This window comes from Mya arenaria, chromosome 6 (genome assembly GCF_026914265.1).
Source record: "Mya arenaria isolate MELC-2E11 chromosome 6, ASM2691426v1".
NCBI classification, from domain to species: domain Eukaryota; kingdom Metazoa; phylum Mollusca; class Bivalvia; order Myida; family Myidae; genus Mya; species Mya arenaria.
Window position 1 is genome coordinate 33,101,700 of NC_069127.1, and position 23,897 is coordinate 33,125,596.

The 23,897-nt window shown below is 34.6% G+C and overlaps 2 protein-coding genes across 2 annotated transcripts; one reads left to right on the forward strand and one right to left on the reverse strand.

Annotated features, from left to right (window-relative positions):
• Positions 1-8,889: 8,889 nt before the first annotated feature.
• On the reverse strand, positions 8,890-12,678 carry LOC128239435 (ninjurin-1-like). Its single transcript, XM_052956062.1, has 3 exons — positions 12,609-12,678; positions 10,595-10,710; positions 8,890-9,714 (listed from the first exon to the last, which is right to left on the reverse strand). Exons 1-3 carry the CDS (start codon positions 12,616-12,618, stop codon positions 9,211-9,213), a joined length of 630 nt encoding a protein of 209 aa, XP_052812022.1. The 5' UTR covers positions 12,619-12,678; the 3' UTR covers positions 8,890-9,210.
• Positions 12,679-15,429: 2,751 nt separating this feature from the next.
• Positions 15,430-16,796, forward strand: LOC128236561 (uncharacterized). Its single transcript, XM_052951491.1, has 3 exons — positions 15,430-15,579; positions 15,952-16,160; positions 16,592-16,796. Exons 1-3 carry the CDS (start codon positions 15,476-15,478, stop codon positions 16,699-16,701), a joined length of 423 nt encoding a protein of 140 aa, XP_052807451.1. The 5' UTR covers positions 15,430-15,475; the 3' UTR covers positions 16,702-16,796.
• Positions 16,797-23,897: the final 7,101 nt, after the last annotated feature.

The window sequence follows — 23,897 nt, forward strand, 5'->3', positions numbered from 1 at the left end:
ATCGACGGACGTAATGTCCGTGGACACATCCGTTAAAATGACAAAAATCCATGCTGTAATCGACCAGCTACAAAGCGAATTTGCACTATTGAAAGCGGCTGTGACGCTGACTTATGTTCTTTTCAAACTTCAACCGCCAAATGACGTGTACACACTCGCATGATTTTACCAGTGACGTCATGAAGTTATGACATTGCTATCATTATTGATTTGCTTAATTTAAATGGATTGAAATATGTATTTTTGTTGTTTTTGTAGTGAAACCTTTGAAAATCGGTTGATAATTGTGACATGATTTATGTTATGTTAATAAAATGTTTTAAAAGTTGGGCTTTTTTCTTTCCTGCGGAGATGAAGCATGCTAGTAACATACAATGTAAATTATTTACACTATGACAAGAAAAGTGTACTGAAGAAACATATACATAGATTTCGACCGTAAATGAGTTATGTTATAAATAGAATATCAAATTCGTGTTTATTTTGTATCAACTTTATTAAACTCGTCATTTCAAAACAATGAAAACTCGGCAAAGCCTAGTTTTTATCGGTTTAAAATGAACTCGTTTAATAAATTTGATACAAAATAAACACTCATTTGAGATCCTTTCTATATACGTATGTATATGTATATTTTTTGGCAAGAAAACTGAAAGCAAAAAATGTGATATAAAAAACGCATACTAGAAAAACATTCTAGTAAAATGACTTGTTTCCTGTTTAAGAGGTTCCACCCATACGGCAGGTAACAGCGTATACGAATTAGTCCTGAGTAAACATATTCAACAATCAATCAAGGATATCATTTAAAAACATAACAAACACAAAGTGTGTTCAGATTAGAAGTAATATGAGTATACCTATGGAATGTAGTAATGACAGAGCACAATACACTTTTAACATAATGTGTGACGCAAGGTTAGTGGTGCATTCCGAAAAGGAATTCGTATTGCTTTATGGATTAAGAGTGCAGATGCTGTCCGACATGGAATTTGACAGCTAAGTGGCGCAAGGATAACGCAAGGTGTTATCCGACAGAAGATCGGTACTACTGTGTGACGCAAGGGTAGGGATGCTGTCCGACAGAGTATCGGTACTGCTGTGTGGCGCAAGGGTAGAGGTGCTATCCGACAGGGCATCGGTACAACGGTATTGCGCAAGGGAAGCGATGATGTCCGACAGAGGAATGCTACTGCTGTGTGGCGCAAGGACAGAGGTGCTATCCGACAGGGGATCGGTACTACTGTGTGGTGCAAGGGAAGCGATGGTGTACGACAGAGGAATGCTACTACTGTGTGGCGCAAGGGTACGGTTACTCTCCGACAGAGGATCGGTACTGCTGTGTGGCTCAATGGTAGGAATGCCGTCCGACAGAGTATTCGTACTGTTGTGTAGCTCAAGGGTAGGGGTGCTGTCAGACAGAGGAATTGTACTGCTGTGTGGTTAAAGGGTACGGATGCTCTCCGACAGAGTATCGGTACAGCTGTGTGACGCGAGGGAACGATGCTCTCTGACAGAGAATCGGTACTACGGTGTGGCGTAGGTTCAAAGTTTAAAGTTTATGGTATATAATGCCTCCGACCCATACACAAACACAATAGTATACATATATCAAACAATCATGATAGAATAGTGGTAATGACAGGTTATGATATCAATTTCAAACGCCCATTAAATATCCATTTCTTTAAATGCATAATAAATAAACATTGCTATATTGCGTATGCTCAAAGCATTTGTACTAGACATTTAGGCATGAAAGTTATCAGTAGTAGGGATTTTTCGATAGTATTTTGCAATATAAACATTCCTTAAAGCAGTATACAAAGGACATATCAACAACATATGGAATTCATCTTCAATATAACATTCGCAGTATTGGCATGTGCGATCTTCTCTTTGTATCCCAAAATGTCTACCGGTTTCAATAGCAAGAATAAGTACAGAACATCTAAACGATGCAAAACATTTACGAAATGTAGTTACATCTAAAACATAAACATATGTTTCAAGTGTTTATTTTGTTTGATATTGAGAAAATAATAAATTCTGTTCGCTATACATCTGGCTCTCCATATTTGAAAATACTGATCTTTTAACCTATTAGTATACTGGAATAAAAACAACGTAACATTATTGACATGTTGGCTTTCCAAAATGTAGACAGAGCCGTTTTTTATATAAATTTTCTCTTACAGTAGTCAACCAATTACAAAAGACAAATACTATCATAATATAATGGCATATTTTAACATAATTTAAGGTATCTAGTTTTTGGCATATTGAGAAGACGAGTCCAGTACTTAATACAACGTTTAAATGAATATATATATATATATATATATATATATATATATATATATATATATATATATTCATTTAAACGTTGTATTAAGTACTGGACTCGTCTTCTCAATATGCCAAAAACTAGATACCCTATATATAGGAAAACGTCCCAAGTGACCTTGAACCACATCATTACAAGCTTTTTGTTGAACATTCAAGAACCTCTTGGATCCCATCATGTGTACGTTATCAATGCAAACCATATTTTTAAGTCCCCATAACTCTGAGCCATATAACATAATTGGCATATTTTTTCCATCAAATACTTTGAAAAATGCTTTATATGGTACATACTCTAATTCTGAAACGAACTTAAAACATGCAATAGTACTCGTTTTGCCTTAATTGACATATGTTCAGCCATTTTATACAGAAATATTGTACTTGAGATATGAACACCAACATAATCAAACCCCTTAACAACATCAAGTTTAATATTTGCATAAGACCAACCTTCATGTCTTGATAACATTCCATCATTCTTAAAGCTGCACTCTCACAGATACACCGTTTTTACAACTTTTTTTAATTTTTTTGTCTAGGAAAGAGCATTTTTTTGCGTAAATATCTGCAAACCAATGATAAAAGATTGCTGACAAAAGATCAGATCACATATTCTTATATTTCCGTTCGAAAATTAATGTTTTATGGCTTAAAATGTTACTAACGGTTTAAGAAAAATGCATAAAACATCAATTTTTTAACTTAAATATGAAGATCTGTGATCTGAATTTTTGTCAGCAGTCTTATATCACTGGTTTCCATGCATTTTTGTATAAATTTGCTCGTTCCAACACAATATATAATAAAGTTTTCAAAAGGTTCAATCTGTGAGAGTGCAGCTTTAAATACTATAACTTTCGTTTTGTCTATATAAACAAAAAGCTAGCATTCATTGCAAAAGCCCTTTAACTGCTTTGTAGGCCTAAAACGGTGTCAGATAGACATGCAGTAGCAGCTGCAAACATAATTAAAATATTTCAGTTATATCAGGAAAAAGGTTGTAAACCTCTTACATTGTTGTTTAAAACAAGCTATGCAGTTCATTTATAAACAAAGCAAACAATATTGGACTTAAACTACAACCAAGACGTAATCTTATTGTGCAATCAAATATATTGGAGAGTCTTATTTTGGTTTAACAACACCTTTCACAGAGACATATATTGACTTAATTGTTCTATACAAACACCCAGATATATTGTTTTTACGTAAAACATCATACAGTAATGAACGGTTGACAGAGTCAAATGCTTTTTTTAAATCTACAAAAACGACATACATCGGCTTTTGTTTTCTTTGTAGGTATTTGTAAATAACAGCATATAATACAAATGCATCTGTAGCACAGTAATATTTTAAACACCAGCCTGAGTTTCTTACATTCTACAATACGCTTTAATATAAAAAATCACACGAGCGGTAACAATAGTAATATAAATCTTACTAAATACATCAATAAGTGAAATTCCTCTATAATTATCAGGATTAACCAAACTGCCTTTCTTGTGCAATGGTACAATAATACAATGAGACCATTTTTCAGGAAATGTCCCTGAAGCAAATAATTCATTAAATAGTTTACTAATATATTGTAGTAAAATATCAATACCATAGACAATATGCACAGGTAGCATAAACCCTCCACTCGCTTTATTCAGTTTTCGCTTTTTAATAGTATTTATAATCTCTTCTTGCGATACAGGACTATTAAAAGGATAGTTTTCACCTCACCCAAGTCATGAACATTTACGTCATGTACGCTAGCATTCCCGCCATTTACACCAATGTCAGAAGAAAGCAAACTTAAAATGCTGGCACCAGATATTTATATCAATTGGCGATTCGCTAGGAACAGGCTTTGATATTCTGTGTATCTCCTTTCAAAACAATTTTGATTTATTAACATTTTTTTCAATATTTGATAAATTTTGCTTCTCATATATAAATCGTTTTCGTTTACACATATTCTTGAATATATTTTTCTTATGTAAATAACTATTAAGAGTAACAACATTACGAGATAAACGAAACTGCCTTAATGCAAATGTTGATTCTCTTTTTGCATTTTTGCACTCTAAATCGAACCAAACCTTATGCCGTACGTTAAGTTTCCTTGGAACATGTTCTAATTCATTCACTATATCATTAGCATTATCACTACTATTATCAATACTAGATTCTAAAGAATGGAATATGCCATTTTCTAGCCTGCAGATAATTCTGCAATGTACTCAGGTTTTGTATCAGTATTAAGATTATATCGTTTAATAAGTGTAACATTAATTTCTTCTATCTGCTCAGAAAACATGTCGAATGATCACATATTGTAAAGTGTGGACTTTCCACTATCATTTACAGTAAAATTCTCAGCTAAATCAAAAACATATTTTGTAGCAATACAGTAGTCAATTACACTACATCCGTCTTGATTAACAAATGTAAAGTTATCATATGTTCTATCACAGTTATTTCTAAGACGTCGTACATTCAAAACGAAACAAGTGTACGACTTGCAAAAGTTAAGTAAACGTCTTCCACAGTTGTTGACAACAGAATCACACCACTGCCTTATGCTTGTGATATCGCCATCAAGACTATTCCTGACATCATAAAGCTCTTGTACCTCGACAAATGTTATATAATCTGGCAAATTACCAGTCCTTGCATAAACATCATCACACAGTAGTAGTTCATTACACTTTAAATTATTGTCTGCATTCAAACCTTCTTGTCTTTGCAAACATGAATAATTACTATTAACATAAAAAAGGAGAGTTTTCAGGGGGCGAGTGTATTGATATTAACAATACATCTCTGACACAATTAAGCAATACGAGACTCATTCTTAGTAGTCATTTTATTGTATGTGACCAATTTACCGTTTTTAAAATAACCTTGTTGTCCTCTACTATTCAGATCTTTTAACTTTGACGTTGTAGAAATGATAAGTCATTTGAAAAACGTAATCTCTCAGCCTAAAACTGGTGCGATATTTAAATTGTTTGAATTTATCTTGATTATTCTTGAAATCTACGATTACTAATATTGGTCTATTTCCAGCATTTCCGACTCTTCTAGCTCTATCTAATGAGTTAATATCAATATTATCCTCTGGCAGTGTCAAGGAGAACATACTATCAACAATATTTTTTTTCCAGAGTAACATCATCATTTTCACGCTCTTCAAGGACCAAAATTCTATGAACTAACAAAATAACCTTTCTGATTCACAGATATTAAGTTGCTTTTCAGTATCTTCTTTTGTGTCAAGGCGTAAAAGTAAGGGAACTGCCCGACAGAGGATCGGTACTGCTGTGTGGCACAAGGGTAGAGGTGCTGTCCGACAGAGGATCGATACTACTGTGTGGCGAAGGGCAGAGATGGTGTCCGACTGAGGATCGGTACGGCTGTGTGGCACAAGGGTAGATATGTTGTCCGATAGAGGATCGGTACGGCTGTGTGGAGCATGGGTAGAGATGTTGTTTGCTGAGTGAAGTAGCAAATGAAATGTCTTACCCACTTCGTGACCTTTTTAATACCTCACTTCGCCTTGGTAAAGTACCATGTAAGTGGAAGCTAGCTCATGTCTGTGCTATTTATAAGAAGTCAGACCCTCAAGATGTTGCCTTTGATCGAGTATGGCATGACGGTCTAATCCATAAACTTCGTAAAAGTGGCATTACCGGTTCTTTATTGTTATAGCTATGTGAGTATCTCAGCGAACGTAAAAAGCGTGTTGTTCTTTCTGGTTCTATGTCTGATACGGTTACAATATCAGCTGGAGATCTTCAAGGCGCAATTCTTGTACCTCTGTTCTTTCTTATCTACATTAGTGATATTGTTTGCGATATACAATCACATATACGACTATTCGCAGGTGATACAACCTTGTATTTAATTGTCGAAGACCCCGTGTTTGCCGCGCAGCAACTTACTGATGACCTTGAAAAAAATATGTGGGCTGACAAATGGCTTGTTACTTATAATCCTGCGAAAACCAAATCGCTACTCTTCACTACAAAGTCTAATAGGCAAGTGCATCCCTCAATATTTATGAATAATACCCAACTATCGGAAGTTACATCTCATACACACTTGGGTGTCGCTCTTTCTAGCACCTGCTCTGTCCACGATCACAAACAATCCGTCAAACAGAAGGCTTGGCAGCGAATTCACTTCATGCGATCATTCAAATACGTTCTTGATCGTAAATCGCTTGAGGTTCTGTATTTCACATTTATTGGGCCTTTGCTGGAATATGCTGATGTTGTCTGGAATAATCTGACGCAAGCTGATAAGGATGATTTAGAAAAAGTACAACATGAGGCGGCCAGAATAATATCGGGTGCAACTCGACTAGTAGCTTAAACCAATCTTAAGTTAAAACTGGAATCGTACCACTCAACAAAAGGCGACGTAAACATAAACTTATCCTATTTTACAAGATGTTTCACTCTCTTGCACCAGCATATCTAACTTTACTGATTCCAACAAGAGTTGGCGATACTACTTCGTATAACCTTCGAAATGCAGATAACCTTCGGAACATTTCATGCAAACAACAGTTGTTGACGAGTTCATTTCTGCCATCAACTATATCCGCATGGAAGGCACTCCCGGAAGAAATTCGTTCATCGCCATCCGTGCCTTCTTTCAAATACAAACATCATTCTCAAAAAATATTGTCAACAGTCCTATTTGCCAATGCGGTAAAATTGACGACACCCTTTACTATTTCTTCACCTGTCCATTATATAGCGTCCAAAGAAATCATCTGATTGGTCAGTTATCCACCGTTGGTCAATTGTCTCTCCAACTGTTACTCTTTGGATCGATGGAAGTCTCATATAAAACGAACAAACTTATCTTTGACAACTAACTACGTCAATATAAACTTTTTTGAGTACACATTCTAACAAACCTTATCCCGATCCCGATCTGACCAGTGCCTGTACCACCCCTCTCATTTCACCTTCCTTTTCTTTTATCTTTATCCTTTCTTCCTTCTAACTAACTGATTACAAACTTAAACAACTTGTTTTTACATGCCCTAGTTTACACAATACGACTATAAGATTATATTTATTCGATACACCGCAACTTGCTCACCAGCATAAGCAGCGTGAATGACCTTCAGAAGCGAGCCTTAAGGCTTTCTTCTCAATTCTGTTTACACTATTGTTTTGTGCATAATTTACATATCCTTTGTTTAAATGCATTACACATTTGGTCTTTGTTCACATTGATTATGCTCAAATTGATATACTAAACTTGTAAAATTGTAAATATAATATCGAACTAAATATTGTTTAAACCAACACGGTTGTTCACTGTTAGCACACACTTAGCTGCTCGCATGTTGCTTCTGCTTTCAATAATAATATTTTAGATCTAAATACCTTATTCGCGTGGGAATAAATTTCTGCGTTCGCTGGTTTCAGTCATTATTTTGAAAGAATTATGACGCATAATGTTCGAACATTTTTTAAATAGAATATAAGTTGTATATGTACAACAATATGCACAAGTACAATCTCAATAAATAAATACAATTGCATTTTACAGAAATTTTGGTATTAAAACTGAACAAACAGAAATGATGGCTTCAAATTACTTTCAAACTTTGATTATAACAATACACACTTGTGGTAAAATGTATGGGTGCTAAATATATTGTAGTTTTGTTTAACCATGTTGTAACTTGGCCATGCATTATTGGATTTCAAAATGATATTGACATAAATGTTCACATGTAAGGACAGGCTGTCGCGTGCAAGATTTATGTCTTGAGGTCAATATCACACTCATGGTCATTGGTCAAAATATATTGTGGATTTGCTTGTCCGGACTCTTACTTGTCCATGCATTCTGATATTTCAAAATAAATCATATTGTTATATTGTGGAATTATCAATCAATTTAGTAAGAAAACATTGATGTGTGTAAAAGGCATCACTAAATACTTGGTATGAAATAAACAGAAAATACAGGCTTGTGTTATAACGATAACTGTTTAAGCATTTTTTCATCCAAGAGATCACCTTTTCGGAATAAATATATGTTCACGGTATAAACATCTTTCTATAACAACACAAAGGAACCAAGTCAGAATTGAAATGCACTATGATGTATTTTCGCGCAAACGTTTTAAGTGTTCGATCAAAACCAAATCTCGACGCCACACACTCTTGACGTCATAAATGTCGAGTCACATACAATAAAAACAAACAAATGAATGATGTTTGAAATAAGCAGCCGATTGTATAAAACTGGTGAAATATTTTGTTTGGTTAAACTAGGCTATAATGTATGAATATTGATTGGCCAATACGATTATAACTAAGTCACCAATCAAATCATTAACAAGTGCAAACTAGCCAAAACCTAACCTGTGGACAAGTAAAAGAAATGCATCCTTTTTATACAAACAATTTGCGATCACTATCTTATAGTTTGAATAGTATGTAGTGTGTCACAATATGTAAAACTTATCATGCAAACAGAAAACTTTATTTGTACTGTTATTAACACCGTAAAATGAATACAAAGCATTAATATTAATCAGAACATCAATGATATTTAATAACAACATCTGTGTAAAAGTATATAGACATACATGCATTTGTTTATAACGATATGAACAAATCATCCTCCGACACGTATACAGCATAGAAAGTCCCGACCTAAAGCAAACCAGACTCAAAAAGATTTCAAAGGACCCTACATATCAATAGCTGAAATAATGATTATCGTGCGACTAAATGGACCATTGAACATATCCATTTTATACAGTAAAAAGCTTAACACGAGGGTATTACATATGTTAAGGACAGTGTATCTATTATGCCAATATGCTAAGTTTCACTGTGTTAACAGAGTTCCATTTGCCACTGTACCATACATATTTTGGGTTGCGCCCCCTGCCTGAGAGTCGATGTTTCCAGTATGAGAGCCTTCAACACCAAAGCCGGTAACAAACACGTTTGATACGATAATAAAAAGCACGAGAACGTTCCCAACTTTGTCAAGCCGATCCGCAATGACCTTATGTCGTTCCTCTGTTGCGGATAGTGTGTGTGGCACATGGGCGATAGTCGTGGTACTGGTTGTTGCTGTTTCCGTGGTCGTCTCCTCTAACTTCCGCTCGATGGACCAAATAACGAGCATGCAGATGGTAAAAATCACTTGTAAACTGATGGAGAGGCAGATGAAGGTCAAGAGGAGGAAGAAGTAGTCGCCCCGGTCGGAAACCAGCAGTGCCTTGAGTTGAGAAACGTTCGCCATCATGAGAGCTACGTCCATCAGCTGGTGGATAAAATTTCGCTTCCCAACATAGATGTTCGGTGTGTTGGATGAAGATATGTCCTACAGTTGAAAACATATTTCGCAAATTTAAAGATTGCAATCACGGTAGAAAAGTATGTACTCTGCAAAATATACTGCGTCAACGCAATTGTTTAAGACAAGTATCCTGGTAAATACTTAAACACTCAAATGAGCTTTATATGGTAATTATATAAATACTTGCAAAGGTCTAGTGGCATGTTAAATTTTATTGATTATGTGTTTAAAACGTACAAATCCTCATTAAAGCTTTGAAATAGTTGTCAGTCATGTACCTTTTGTCGACTTCTTATAGGATAAGGATTTGAAGACTACGTACACGTACTTATGTATTGTATTACAATATATGTATCTTATTGTCTACTTTCTCATTTCGGTAGAATTTTTTTGAAAGGGGATACCTATGTGTGACATAATAGTCCATGGTCACAATATGTTTTTAAACAAGTTCGCAAAGTTTCTACATTTTATTTACAACACAATGGTGGAATTTAAAACCAGATCTCAGCTCAGAAACAAATATCCGACTTCATAGCTTGGAAGTCCGAACCAGACTCCCTGAGCTACGAGCGATCGGCCCGCATCTCAATCCAGCCTACGTCATATCCACGTGATCTCACCTAGCTACCTTCGTAGCAAAGGTATTGCCCTAGGATTATGATCACGTGCATATGCAAGACCGCATTGAGTTACACTATGTAAGTTAACTTAATAGATTATCTTATAGTTATTCAAATAGAAGCAAGTATCTTGTATCATTGTGTCATACGTTGGCATCATGTAAATGTGTTTACCCTATAGTTACAGTATATTATGATACTATTATGATTATTTGAATACCAATAGTTTTCCATATAAATACATGTCTTCAATGACAAACGACATGTGCCATTATCTTCACCTTAAATCCAATGTCGGCTTCCTCTACCCCAACTTTTTCCTTTGAGTTGGACCGTGACACTGGCCGGCCACCGTCACTCTCATCTCCTTTCTTGTATGAACCTTCAAACTGATTTCCTATACAGGAGTAGTAAAAGAGGCAGGTTGTTATATACGTTAAGATTGTTGGTAGAAACATTGCTGAAACATTTTTTTTTCTTATACTATATATAATAGAGCTTAGTTCAGACTAATCTAGTCGAAACTTTGTTCATTATTTTGAATGTGTTATGTCGTTCGTTGCATAATGTTTTGTAAGTCTAAGACCTGATATCTCTCAAGGAAGCAAATATTTATTTTTTACTAATTCATTGATTACCATGTTTTTAAATGTTTCTAAAATTGTAAATCAAGCTTCAAAGTTAAATAGAAAAATACAAAAATAAACTGTTCTCCAATTCCACGACCGATAGTCATTGAACTTTTACATTGTCTTAGTTTGACCATTTGACACCATGTGTAATTATTGAAATCATTTTTAAAATCACATTTTTCTAGAACAAATTTTCATCTGAAATTCTCCTCTAGTATTCATACTTTAAATTAACATGTTTTGATACTATAAGTAACATATTGAGTTTGATTGGATTTTAATTGCGTACAACAATTGATTTTCATTATCAATACAGATTAACCTTTTTATATTCATTGCAATCTACATGTAAGACATAATTTCGCAACCATTAATATTGAACAGGGGCGGGTCCAGGATTTGAAGTAAGAGGGGCGTAACTTAGGGGCGTACCCTATATACTTGCGCCTCTCCCTCAGAAACGAATCCCCCCTGAATCCGCAAGTGTTGAAGATAGAGGAAAAGACAATTCTTTAGAAAGATTTGCGTAGGATAAAAAATTGACAACCATTTGAACAAGCGCAAGTATATGGCAATGTCGATTTTTTCAAACGATATTACTCAAGCGTTCACTCCAAAAGTGTGAATCCCTAACTTGGGTATACCCTTTATTGTAAACCGTATACAGTGAGAGTACATAATGTAATAGCTTCAAGATCCATCGACCAACATAAATCCAAAAACCTATGAAAAACAGGCACTCACTTTTCTGTATACCTCAGAAAGATAAAAGTAATTTGAATAAAAAGAAATAACAAATAGTTGTTTCAGTCATTATTTATTAAAGGGGCACACTAATGGTAGATGCAAAATTATTTCATTGAACTTGCATTTAATTATGCATTTTCATGTTTAACTCATTTGACCCTAAAGTGTAAAGGGACTCGCTTATTTTATTTTCAAAACACTAGATTTCCAGGAATTGCATCTGAAAAACAGCAACATATTTTATTATAACTTAACCCTATGATTTCAAAATTGTGGAAAAAATACAATCATAGTTTGAAAAAAAGTTAGTATGGTTTAGTGAGGGGCGAACCCGAGTCGGTAAGGTCAAGATAAAATGAGAAAATAGACGCCTTAACCAATAGGCCACCAGAAAGTATACAAAATGGATGAATAGTTTGACCATTTAATAAAACATTGATAGCATCACGTGAAAATGTCAATCAACCAATTACGCAACAATTAATCACTCACAGCCGTTATTGACGCAAACTAAAAATTGTGGTCTTTAAAGACGATATTTAAGCAAATTTTAGCATTTCCAGCTTTTTGTACCATAGTTTAAAGACTCCTTATGATTTGCAACACTTTATTTCGTTATACCAAAAAATGTTGTTTTTTTTACAAATTATGAGCGAGTCCCTTTAATGATAAAAACGAAAAGAACTTTTCAATAAGATACAAAGTAAAAAATATAAACTTTCAATAAATGTTTTTAATGAATAGCTACGTGGCCACAAATTACCCCGGTAAAAAAAAGCCAAAATATAGCATACATATTTGTATCCGTACCGTTTACTCTTTTGTTTTTATCATTAAAATCAAATGAGTTAAACATGGTATTGCATTAAAACTTACAAAAACTTACTAATATTGTGCACCTTTAATATGAACTCACCTATTTCCATTATAGTTAAACGTCCTTTGAAGAACAATGAACATGTTATTGTTTCACCATATTATACATCGCAAAACTTTGATGAGATAATGTTTATTTTTGAAATTTTCGTACCAAGGAACAAAGCTTTAAATGTAAGATAAGGGCATTTCATTTTGTATCATCTTGTATTGCATATATCAAAGCTTGGCCTAAATTAGAAGTAATGTAAACAAATACAAGATAACCCCGTTTTATCAAATCATTCCTCTACTGCTAGCGTATGGCAGTCATTTTGCGTATCAAATATTGACTAATAAATTTGTCAATGTAATTAAAGCACGTGACCAGTGACGTCATGTTGGCGCTCGCTTTTGGTATTTTAAAATCATAGTCATATAATCGTATATACTGACTTTAACAGATCATACCAAAGTGGTTTTTCTTGCTAAACTCTTCACACAAAATACACAGTTATATACACTATCAACCACGCGTTTTCTTGCAAAAAAGCTCGTTGGCATCGCGGGAGAGATTCGGTCATCCTGATTAATCGCGGGGATAGATTCGTGGTAGGCAACGCGGTGGTGCGCGTTATCACCGCGTTCATTTGCTGCGAACGCGTACGACTTCCGAAAACATGCACACGGCATATAGTGCAGCTGAGAACCACTCTTTATGAACTTAAAAAAATCAATATACATTATTATTGTCTCAAAAATTGAAATAATAAAACAACTTGTAACTATAATCTGTGTTGTTTTTTTAATGCAAAAGCTTTATATTAAATAATTTGTTTTGAAATAAGATAAAAAGCATTCCGTCAATTGAAGAAAGCATTTCAGTAGGTTTTCGCTTACATATGTTTTTATTCACTGACAAAGTCCGATTCAATATAAGATAACATGTTTTAATATTAAACATTGTTTAATGTTTTATACCCATTCATTTCAGATCCATTTGGTTTTACGTTTTATCTACACGAAGAATCTAACGCATTGAGGAAAGATCAACTCAAGGTCCAATATTTACATGTTTATAATTATTGTTAACTCCAAATTGTGTTTGCAAATGATCAGTTATAAATTGCTTTCAAATTTCGAATTTCATTTTTGACAATGAATGTTAGTCATTACTTAACCCTACGCGTTTTACTGACTTGAATTTTAGTTTGAAAATCAAGAAGCAAAGTATCCTCAATTGAACTGATGTTTACGTTTTTTATAAAAAAAAATGTTGTTAAAATCAGATTTGCTGGACTAAATTGAGACGTAAAGATCATAAATAGAAAAATGTATTCATGAATGAAATTGAACTAGTCTTCAAGTACATAATATATAGAAAATAATTTTTCATTCGAATGTTATATTCAATATACCCACTTCTTGGTTCAATCTATGTTCGCTAACTCTTCATTTACTCAGTATAATTCTATATTTTGAAATATCAACGCAATTCAAATAAAGTTGGTAATTAAAATCAACAATAATCCTGTAAATTATTGCTTTTGAATAGTCATAACTTCTACTTTCAAGGTTTCGAAGAAGTGTTCCCCCACCTCGAATATGTAGATCCAATAATTTAATCATGCTAGAAAATCTTATCTTGCCCACGGGCGAAGATAAAATGCCCGTATATGGAACACTTTTCCAATGGTCACCACATTGTAATTATCTCCCTTGTTTAATAATGTCGTCTGTAGCATCATGGAAACCTTGTCTTGTGGCAATATTTAGAACGCTTATTTTTTTTTTCGCTTCAAATGTCACCATAAAACAGTTTTCACGCACCTTTCAAGAAATACTGTTTCACCCTCCTTAGAACTATTTAAATACCGATTTGACTATTAACATTATCTGAATCACTGCGCGCATATCCATGACAACCACGAATTATCCCATATCCATACCCAATATTTTCACTAAGCACAAAAGAGTTCCAGCAAAAAGATACATTTTATTTAATTTTGTTTAACTGAGATGGGAGAAAAACCATCTGCCATGGCCAAGAGAGTAAGATAGGTTCATGCCGACCCTCGCGCAGGGTGTTTTGCGAAAACTCGGTCAACTTCTTTTTCGCAAAACACCCTACGCTCGCGTCGGAATGAACCTTACACTCTCGGCCATGGAAGATACTTATAATCTCTAACACGTCATTTAAAAATAGACCGATATAGCGGGATATCATTGACACCCTATTTTAGCCAAACTTGATGGTACCTTATATCTGTAATAATTGTCCTGATACATTTAGCCCAGTTTGTGCTTCGTGGATATGTTTAAATATCGTGTACCATTATTTTTTAAACCGTGTTAAGATAATTGTGTGACCGTGCATTGGTTACGTTAAATCAAAACAGTATCATATTATTTATACCAAACATTTCAATTCTATTAAGTAGTTTGATGGAAATGAAATCCTGCGTTGGTGTCATATGACATTTACAAAACTTAGTGACATTTAACTTGACGACATAATTTTATAATCTTTATTAACATACATGATCATACGTACGTATTCATCAGATAGAGATTAGTTTCTAAACTAACTGAAAAAGTATGGCAAAAGGCGCTCTGTAATCGAGGTTACCAGTCTATTCATAATACAAGTACATTTAATAAAAACCTTTATTTGAATCATATCATTTGATCATGGCCGAAACACGATCAAAGAGCAGCCCATTTTATGAAATGATGATAAATTGCTTTTATCTTAATGATGAAACAAAAGTCAAAAGCGGCTAACCTTGACCCACACAACTACGAGTTTGGTTTGCACGCAGACAATCCTTATCTAGCACTGACACAAATTCAGAACAATGACATACACTTGCAGTATAAGACCACGAGATAAGAGATAGCAGGATTATTGTCTACTGAAATGTAAACATGACTACAATAACAAAGGTGTTGTTCTTTGGAACGTTTCTCGGAGCCGCTGTTGCACAGTTGTTTGATAACCCATGTGATGTCGACGTCTGGCCGGATACCAGGTAACTTATTCATATTGATTGCACGTTTAAAATAGCGTAAATTATGTTTTGCATGTGTTTCTGCGTATTCATTTACACTTTAAGCAGGCTTACATCTGTTATTTTTATGATAATTATTAAGGAGAGGGTTATCAAAATAATAATAAAGTTTTGAGAAAGAAATTATTTGATCTGATAACACAAAGTACAATTCAGCAAAATTTAAATATCAGAAACCAATGGAATAAAACATTAAAGTATCTGTTAGTGTGATAGGAAACTGGGTATAAGTAATCATATGTAACTAATAATGCTGCATACTTACCTTTTGTTTGACGTCATTTCCTTAGATGAACAATTTTCAAAAAAGTGTAGACATTTTCCTTTCACAAGATCGTCAGAGTACATTGAACGGACCGTGCCGGGTCACTGCACGAATGGCACGTTCCGCTGGGACTATCCTCGGAAGACGGTGCTTCTCCACTTCCCTCCGGCAATGAACGGTCACTTCCGCTCCGTCTGTGTCCGCAACCAGATCCTCGGAAACGTGTTTACGGTTCGTGACGCCACGCACACATTGGGCATGCCAATGTTAATTGGAGGTTAGTGGTCCAAGATTAGTTTTGAGACACGAAATGTAAACATTGACGTTAAAGTCTGTTTTTCTTGTATGCAAGTGCTCTTGATGCATTTGAGCTCATTTGTAAAACCGCATCTGATTTAGATCACCCTCGAGTCAGTTTGTTTGATAAAAAGTCACTAGTTACTTTTGAAAGGCTAAAACATGCCCTTTTGTGAACTCGAACCCATGGCATGTATGGTGAAATATTCTGTATATGGGCAAAGCATATCCTAAAACCTTACATCTGTTGCAAAATATATAACAGACAAGTAAAATTAATTAGTATGCCATTGGAAATGGACGTATTGCTTGGACTCAATGTTACACTGTCTCTATGAAATAATTAAGTCATACTTGTATAATATTGCAAAATATTTGAATAATTCTGATATTGTATTGCCTGCGTTTCAGAGAAGGAGAGCTGCACTATAAAGCACGACAAGAATATAACTCTACGGATCGATGCACCGGATACATTGTACTACATGGCCGCCCTTTGGTACCGTCTCAAAGTCGAATAGTGATGGACCATGAACTTGATAATAATAAGAGATTTTGATAAAAACGTCGTTGTTTTGTAAATTTGTATATTCATTATATTAAATATTCTTTTTTTTTAATAAAACCTAGATTATATTAACATGCACACATACACGTGCGCACGCAGGCGACACATACGCGTACAAATACACTAGCCAAGACAGTAAACCTTAAATCAAAACATCAGAGGCACAGGAAGTAACAAAATTAGTAAGGAGCACACCTTAACTAGCACTAGCACAAGGTTCGGATAAACATCAACATTTAACAAGAACAATGAACATACATGCGCATAATGCACCTTTTATTTTTGCCAAACCGGCATTTTTAGGTCTAAATTCCAAGCTTGGCCAAGTAAATAATGTCAAAATGCCAGCTGTCATGGATGTCAAAGGAATCGGAGTTTTTTTTAATTAAAAATGAATTTTAAAACATCCGCCCAGTCTGTATTCCGAGTTGCGCCCTCACAGAGTTTGTCGAATTCCCGAAGTCCTTTCTCCTATATCCACACCCGCAAATACATTTGTAGTATCAATGTGAACGTGCTTGATATCCAGAAGTCTATTTGTAAACAGTAGTATTATTAAAACAAATATTTATATTAATTAGGGCCCGTGCCATGATTAATATCAAGGAAACAACTATTGCTAATTGTCTCCTTCATTTGCCTGAAGTATGTTGAAGATTATTTTTTGTATTGTATAGTTAGGTCACATGGTGTTTATTCCGTGAGGATTTGTTTGTGTCTTTTAACGCTTAAACGTTTTATTATCATTTAAAAAGTCCCTGATATGCATCCCCTGTTATTGCTCTGTTGTCACAGCAGTAAGCCAAATGTTCTGTGCATTATCTGCTCTCTTGTTCATGACTGTGGAAAAAGTATTGCACCGGTCAGCTTAATCCTTATTCTGGTATCTGATTGCTGAAAACATTCACCAGAAGGCAATAAGGATTATGAACAAAAACAACCCTGTGCAATGCCCCGGATTAAGTGGATTTAGTTGGGGGAGGGGTGTATGTCACTTTAAGAATGCTAAAGCTAGGCCGTTCAGTTAGACTTTGCATATGAATTACCTCGTCAGAGTACTTATGAGTAATGTACGATATAACAAAATATTTTCATTTGCACATGACCTTCTGTACGATAAAATTTGCGTTCATTTTGCATGACCTGGTCGACATATTGAGACGTCTGTAGGCAGAGTTTCGCAAGTAAGCAACGCTCTGATAAGACGCTGTTGAATCACTGTGCGTATAGATCATACTACGACCTACTTAACGCTACAGACTGTCATGTAATTTCGAGTAAGGACGATCCTCTAAAACTTGGGCAAATCAAGAATATAAGTACAATGACACTGCAAGATGTTGGAAAACATTAGAAGAACAATTAAAAATGCAATAATGACGCTTTTTTTCACCTTGACCTGAAATAATTCAATTATACCACTGCCAAAACAGTGTTCATGCTCACTTGGTCATGCTTATGTATTATTATCAGGAATTAAAATAAATTGATATGTTTTATATGTTGTTTTTTATCTAATAGACTGGAACATTATTACAAACAAAGTCTAATTGAAAATGGGAAGGTGTCAATATGAAGAGTTGATTTTTTGCTTGAGTCATCAATGCAGTATGAACGCTCGACAGCGATTTAAAAGAATTTCAAATTCGCAGTCGAGCATTCTTACTGCGTGAGCGCAAGCAAAAAAAAAGAATGAATCCTTAATATTTACTTGAAGTCTTTGTACACAATATTCACACCAAACATCATAAATAAAAAAAAAGAAACTTAAATTGAAAGTACATAAATATAAAATCGCAGGATTCAAACAAACAATCAAAACTTGATAACGTTTTTTGCTTAAACATATGACAATATGTATAGCATACAAACAAACAATGAATGATGGAAGTACACAAACAAGAAAAATGCCAATTTGAGATGACATAAATACAAAAAAACAGGATTCTAACACACAAACGAAACTTGATAACGCTTTATTGCTTTAAACATATAACATTTTTAACATATAAACAAACAATGAAAGAAGTACGCAAACAATTTTTTCTAGAGTACTTTAACACTAATGATATACCATTCTCAATGTGCTATTTTATGGACTGTTAGCAATATGATATTAGTTAATACACGTGTATAATTAATCTGCATAGTTGTTGCAATATATATTAACATGAAAAACTACAATGTAAAATTCAATCAAAGAGAAGTAAATACTTAAGGATGTTATATTCCTAATAATAGCATACCTGCCTCTCTCATATGTTATCATGTTTTAATTACAGTTAATGAAGATTTTAAAAAACGACAGGAAAAGTACACATTTTTATTACTTCCCCTAACTTATAAACGAGCGAATAGCACAAAGAAACCCTCACTTATAAATGAGCGAAGAGCTCAAAGAATCCCTTACTTATAAAGGAAAGAAGAGCACAAAAAATCCCTCACTTGTAAAGGAGCAAAAAGCACAAAGTAACCCTTATTTTTAAAGGAGCGAAGAGCACAAACAAACTCATTCTATAGGAGCAAAGAGCACAAGAAAACCCTCACTTAAATATACTTAATAACTTTTATATATATATATATATAATCATTTCAAGAATGGTGAGTGAAAAAAATATAAAAAATATATGATTACGAGCGCATTACCATGGGAAATCATCTAATGTTTTAATTTAGCCAGCAATAAATGGACAAGTATGGCATTTAAGTCAGTATTTGTGCATGCTGAATTATCAGACGTCAAACAAATGAATCGAAGACGCTTCGTTCTTGACATTCGACGTTCAAATGAGAAGGTGGGTTTATTCATTGTTTCGTGAATTTATCAGGAAATTCTTATTTTAAAATAAAACATATTGAAAGTATGTATTAACGCTTAATCCTTTTTTACATTTAAAAATCAGTGTCAGTGCTAGGCTGGACTGCATATTTTTTTCCTGCATAAACTGACAGAAAACAGCATTCGTATGTGTCCAGTAAACTATAAACAGTTCATTTACATAACATGACGTTTAAAGTTGACTCGTTTTATTTTTGTGTGTTTAAGACATTGGCTCTCCTTGCAACTTGTGACATTAATTCGACTTATTTCTATACTTCGTTTTATTTCACTTGACACTATTAAATACTGTTTGTATAGATAAGATGAGTAGCCGGTTTCACGGTATATTTTATAATTTATTTGTTTGTTTATATGAACATGCCGAGTTCGTATTTACGAAATTTTTGTATATGTATTTGGCCGTTGTTATCGAACATGTTCGTATGTACGTAGTGTTTGTTTGTGTTAAGTTCGATTGTTATTGTCTTAAATGAAACAACTATATAAATAATATAAAATATCCGAAATATTTAGTATTTGTTATCATGACGTTTATAAAGATGATGATGAAGACGATCACAATGACGATGATGATGATGATGATGATGATGATGATGATGATGATGACGACGACGACGACGATGATGATGATGATGATGATGATGATGATGATGATGATGATGATGATGATGATGATGATGATGATGATGATGATTATAAAGACGAATGACGACGATGACGGTGATAATGATGATAATGATGATGATGATGATGGTGATGATGATGATGATGATGATGATGATGATGATGATGATGATGATGATGATGATGATGATGATGATGATGATGATGATAACGACGATGACGACGACGACGACGATGATGATGATGATGATGATGATGATGATGATGATGATGATGATGATGATGATGATGATGATGATGATGATGATGATGATGATGATGATGATGATGATGATGATATGATGAAGATGAATAGCGATAGCGGTAGAGGTATATTGAATCTTCTTTCTTGTCCCTTTTATTCCATTTTTGTACTATAATACTTCCTGACCGCTAAATTCCTTTAACATTTTGCATGTCGTTATCTTAGAACTTATCTGCTGCTGTTTTTGAACAGTTCGGTGAAATTTCAAAGGGAGAAACTTTGTGCAGGATTAAAACAGATAAAACCTGGGATATTCATACGTATTAAAATGAGTTTTTGGAAAGTTTTATTCTGAAAAAATCGACCTCGACTATTTTCAAATCTGGATTATTAAGTAAAATCGAGGGCTATTAGAATAAGGCATACAATCTCGAGTTAGTTATCGGTTCCAGATGTGAAACTGTTCATCCCCGCCTAAGGTGAATTCTGAAAGAAATATGTTTTTCTCATTTTCTGTCACTTATTATGTCAGGAGGTGACGTGTATAATTCACGGTGAGAAATGTTCGGTATAAAATAATAAAAAGCTAACACCTCATTAGGCCATAAGGCATTATAAGGATTGGTTAGTCGGGCCCGAAGGTCATGTATAAATGACCGGCTGCTCTTTATAATGTCATATGACCCCCAGTTGAGCGTTTTATCTGTTAGTTGTACTAGAATACCATGCAGGTGTTTGCTTGCAGTCGCACTTTACCGATTGCATTATAAAACTTTTGTCAACTTTTCCTTGGCTGGCAAATGGATTAATTGTCACGCCCACGACAAAAATTCAACATTAGTTTTCGTTACTCATTTATTATTTAATTTTTTTAATGCTTGCATTAAAATTGTTGCAAGCGTCAGGTGACGATCAGCGGTTGTAGAACGGTAAATTGTCCTCCGGCTACCTAGTTATTGATACAACGTCGCTCCAGTGTATACAACCATGACTAAAGTCCAGCCCAAGGGTCTCAATGACCACCCTACGAGGCCCATACATCTTCTACGCCTCTACGGTCCTGGTGAATTCAATGAAGGTTAAGTCACTCAAAGCGATTCACCCCTTAACCAGACGTTTAACCCGTGCTTCAAAACCCTCACTTTCACATGCCTCCAGATGATAATGTAACACGAGCCTCACCGTGTTTCTAAATTCATTCAAATATCTATGATACACTTGAAGACAACGAATTTAACAAATGTTTCAAAGTAAATGTTTTGAGTACATGGCATTTCCTCTCATGGCTTGAATTCATCTGACCTGGGGCACATCAGGGTGGATATCACTAACGTCTTGTGTCTAGGTTTATGACTCAGGCTCAGACAACTAAATTCTTAAATGTTTCAAAATATCTATCAAATGACTTATTTTGACAAAATGTGTGTGCCGGAGTGTAGAATGGATTATTTGTAGCAGATGCAGTTTTTTCTTGCTGTAAAATCATGTCTATAATAAAACTAAAATTTTGATTTTTTAAGTCTCAAACTCAGACTCAGACATTAGTGAATAAGGGCCAAGAACAATCATAAAAGTGATTTAGAATTCATCTTTGTCATCACAAAAATGTCTACTAAATGAATTATAGTGGTTTAGAATACTGGGGATATCCGACGATAACAGTATTATACTGATGAAAATGTGTATGTATGAAATGTCGTATGTAGTCATGTGGAAATCATTTTGAATATGGTTCACCTTTTCTCATATTATATGTTTAACCTACAAATTATTGGGCTGGAGGCCATAAATCAAAACAGCATTACATTCCACTATAAATAAAAAATATGACATAACTTGCCATGCAAATATGTTCATTATTTGTTTTAAAAAATGACAGTTTTTACCATTTTAACCATATGTGAAATTGACAAATTCAGGCTGATTTCAAAACATTATTGTATGAATTACTTTTATTTGAGCCTCTGGAAGCTATTTTGGGCATCCTCTTTCGTGAATATAAAACCAATTAGGACAAATCGCGGCCCAACACGTGACTGTTAGTACTCACTTTCACTATATCAGCACCGAATTTTACCGAGTTATCTTTAAAAGAGTCGAGAGGAATCGGGAATACTTTCTTCTGTTACGACAATGCACCGGTTATTCTACGATGGGTGTACAAATCCTGACATAACAATATGGACAACGACTATTCTTTTACCAGTACCGTGTATTTGTCCTAACGCTACCGTAATAGAGCCGTAACGTGAATCTGCTTTGCAGTAGTAATAACTTGTTGGCATTCGTACCTACGCCATATAACAGTTGAGGTGATTTCTGTGGCCACTACCGTTTTCATAGTCGGGATAAGGGCCGTTATCGGCCTCGCTTCACAGCAGTTTGGTCAATATTACTTCCACTGTCCCCATGGAGTCCATGATCATTTTAAGATGGTTCCTCAGATCATAAAGTACTGGTGTCACATAGCTAATCGCGGGCACATAATTCGTGGCTTCTACATACGTCTTTGGGAATCGCACGCTGATGTTATGGATAAGAAAGGGCAAAGTAAATAGTGAAATGTTGAAATTTGTCGTGGATGTCTCAGGATGTGTTCTATCTTACGAGCATTCCTAGTGTGATCGTAACCTTATATATGATACCTGAACAGCTGATGCTCGTCCCAGGTTCGCTATTAACAGTAGAAAGTCGTCGCTAATTCTTTGTCGCAATACAGAAATATTAAAATGGACTGTATGTAGCATTTTGATTTTTTTTGCTACGCATCAATCATTTACGGTTAAGTTGTGGCTACAGTTTGATTTACTACTATACATAAACATGATATTAACATTCGTATAGTCCTCTGTATATGTAAAACCTGATGTTTATATTGTAAAGCGCGCCATATGTTATGACGTCATTGTTTATTTTAATATTGAGCTCCGATTGGATAAGCGCCACGTCATTTAACCAATGATATACGACTTTACTATATTCCGCTTTTCTTTTAAAAACGATTGTTGTCAGTGACATTTGTTTAAGAATAAACAGTAGATTGCAGAAAACAATGCTAATTTTCAATCATAATTAATAATTATTCAAATGTTAATGTAAGTATTTATCGCTTCTTTTCTTACGTTTGTTCTGTATGAACGCAGCAGGCAAACGAGCCAATGACAACGGCCACGTTACAATAGAACGTGCTAACTGACAGCATGGTTGTACAAACGCAATACGCGTGGTGTTTAATGCTGCTACGACAAAGCTCCAACAACTAACGTAGTAACCGTAAGATTTCTTACGTAAGCTAACGTTCAACGCTACGTTGCTGCTACGACAATGTTGTGTGAATTATGGAGGCAACGTTTTTGATCGTCAACAAGTTTTGGTGTATTGATTGAACAATTCAAGATAATTGTCTGAGTCAATTGTCCCTTAAAGAAATCGCCAAGCA

What these genes read in the sequence shown, in the direction of transcription:
- LOC128236561 (XM_052951491.1), top strand. Translation starts at nt 15,476, where the DNA reads ATGACTACAATAACAAAGGTGTTGTTCTTTGGAACGTTTCTCGGAGCC. An exon ending in GACGTCTGGCCGGATACCAG is followed by an intron (nt 15,580 to 15,951) that starts GTAACTTATTCA and finishes TCCTTTCACAAG; the next exon opens with ATCGTCAGAGTACATTGAAC. An exon ending in CATGCCAATGTTAATTGGAG is followed by an intron (nt 16,161 to 16,591) that starts GTTAGTGGTCCA and finishes CCTGCGTTTCAG; the next exon opens with AGAAGGAGAGCTGCACTATA.
- LOC128239435 (XM_052956062.1), bottom strand. An exon ending in AAGCCGACATTGGATTTAAG is followed by an intron (nt 9,715 to 10,594) that starts GTGAAGATAATG and finishes TTTCAACTGTAG; the next exon opens with GACATATCTTCATCCAACAC.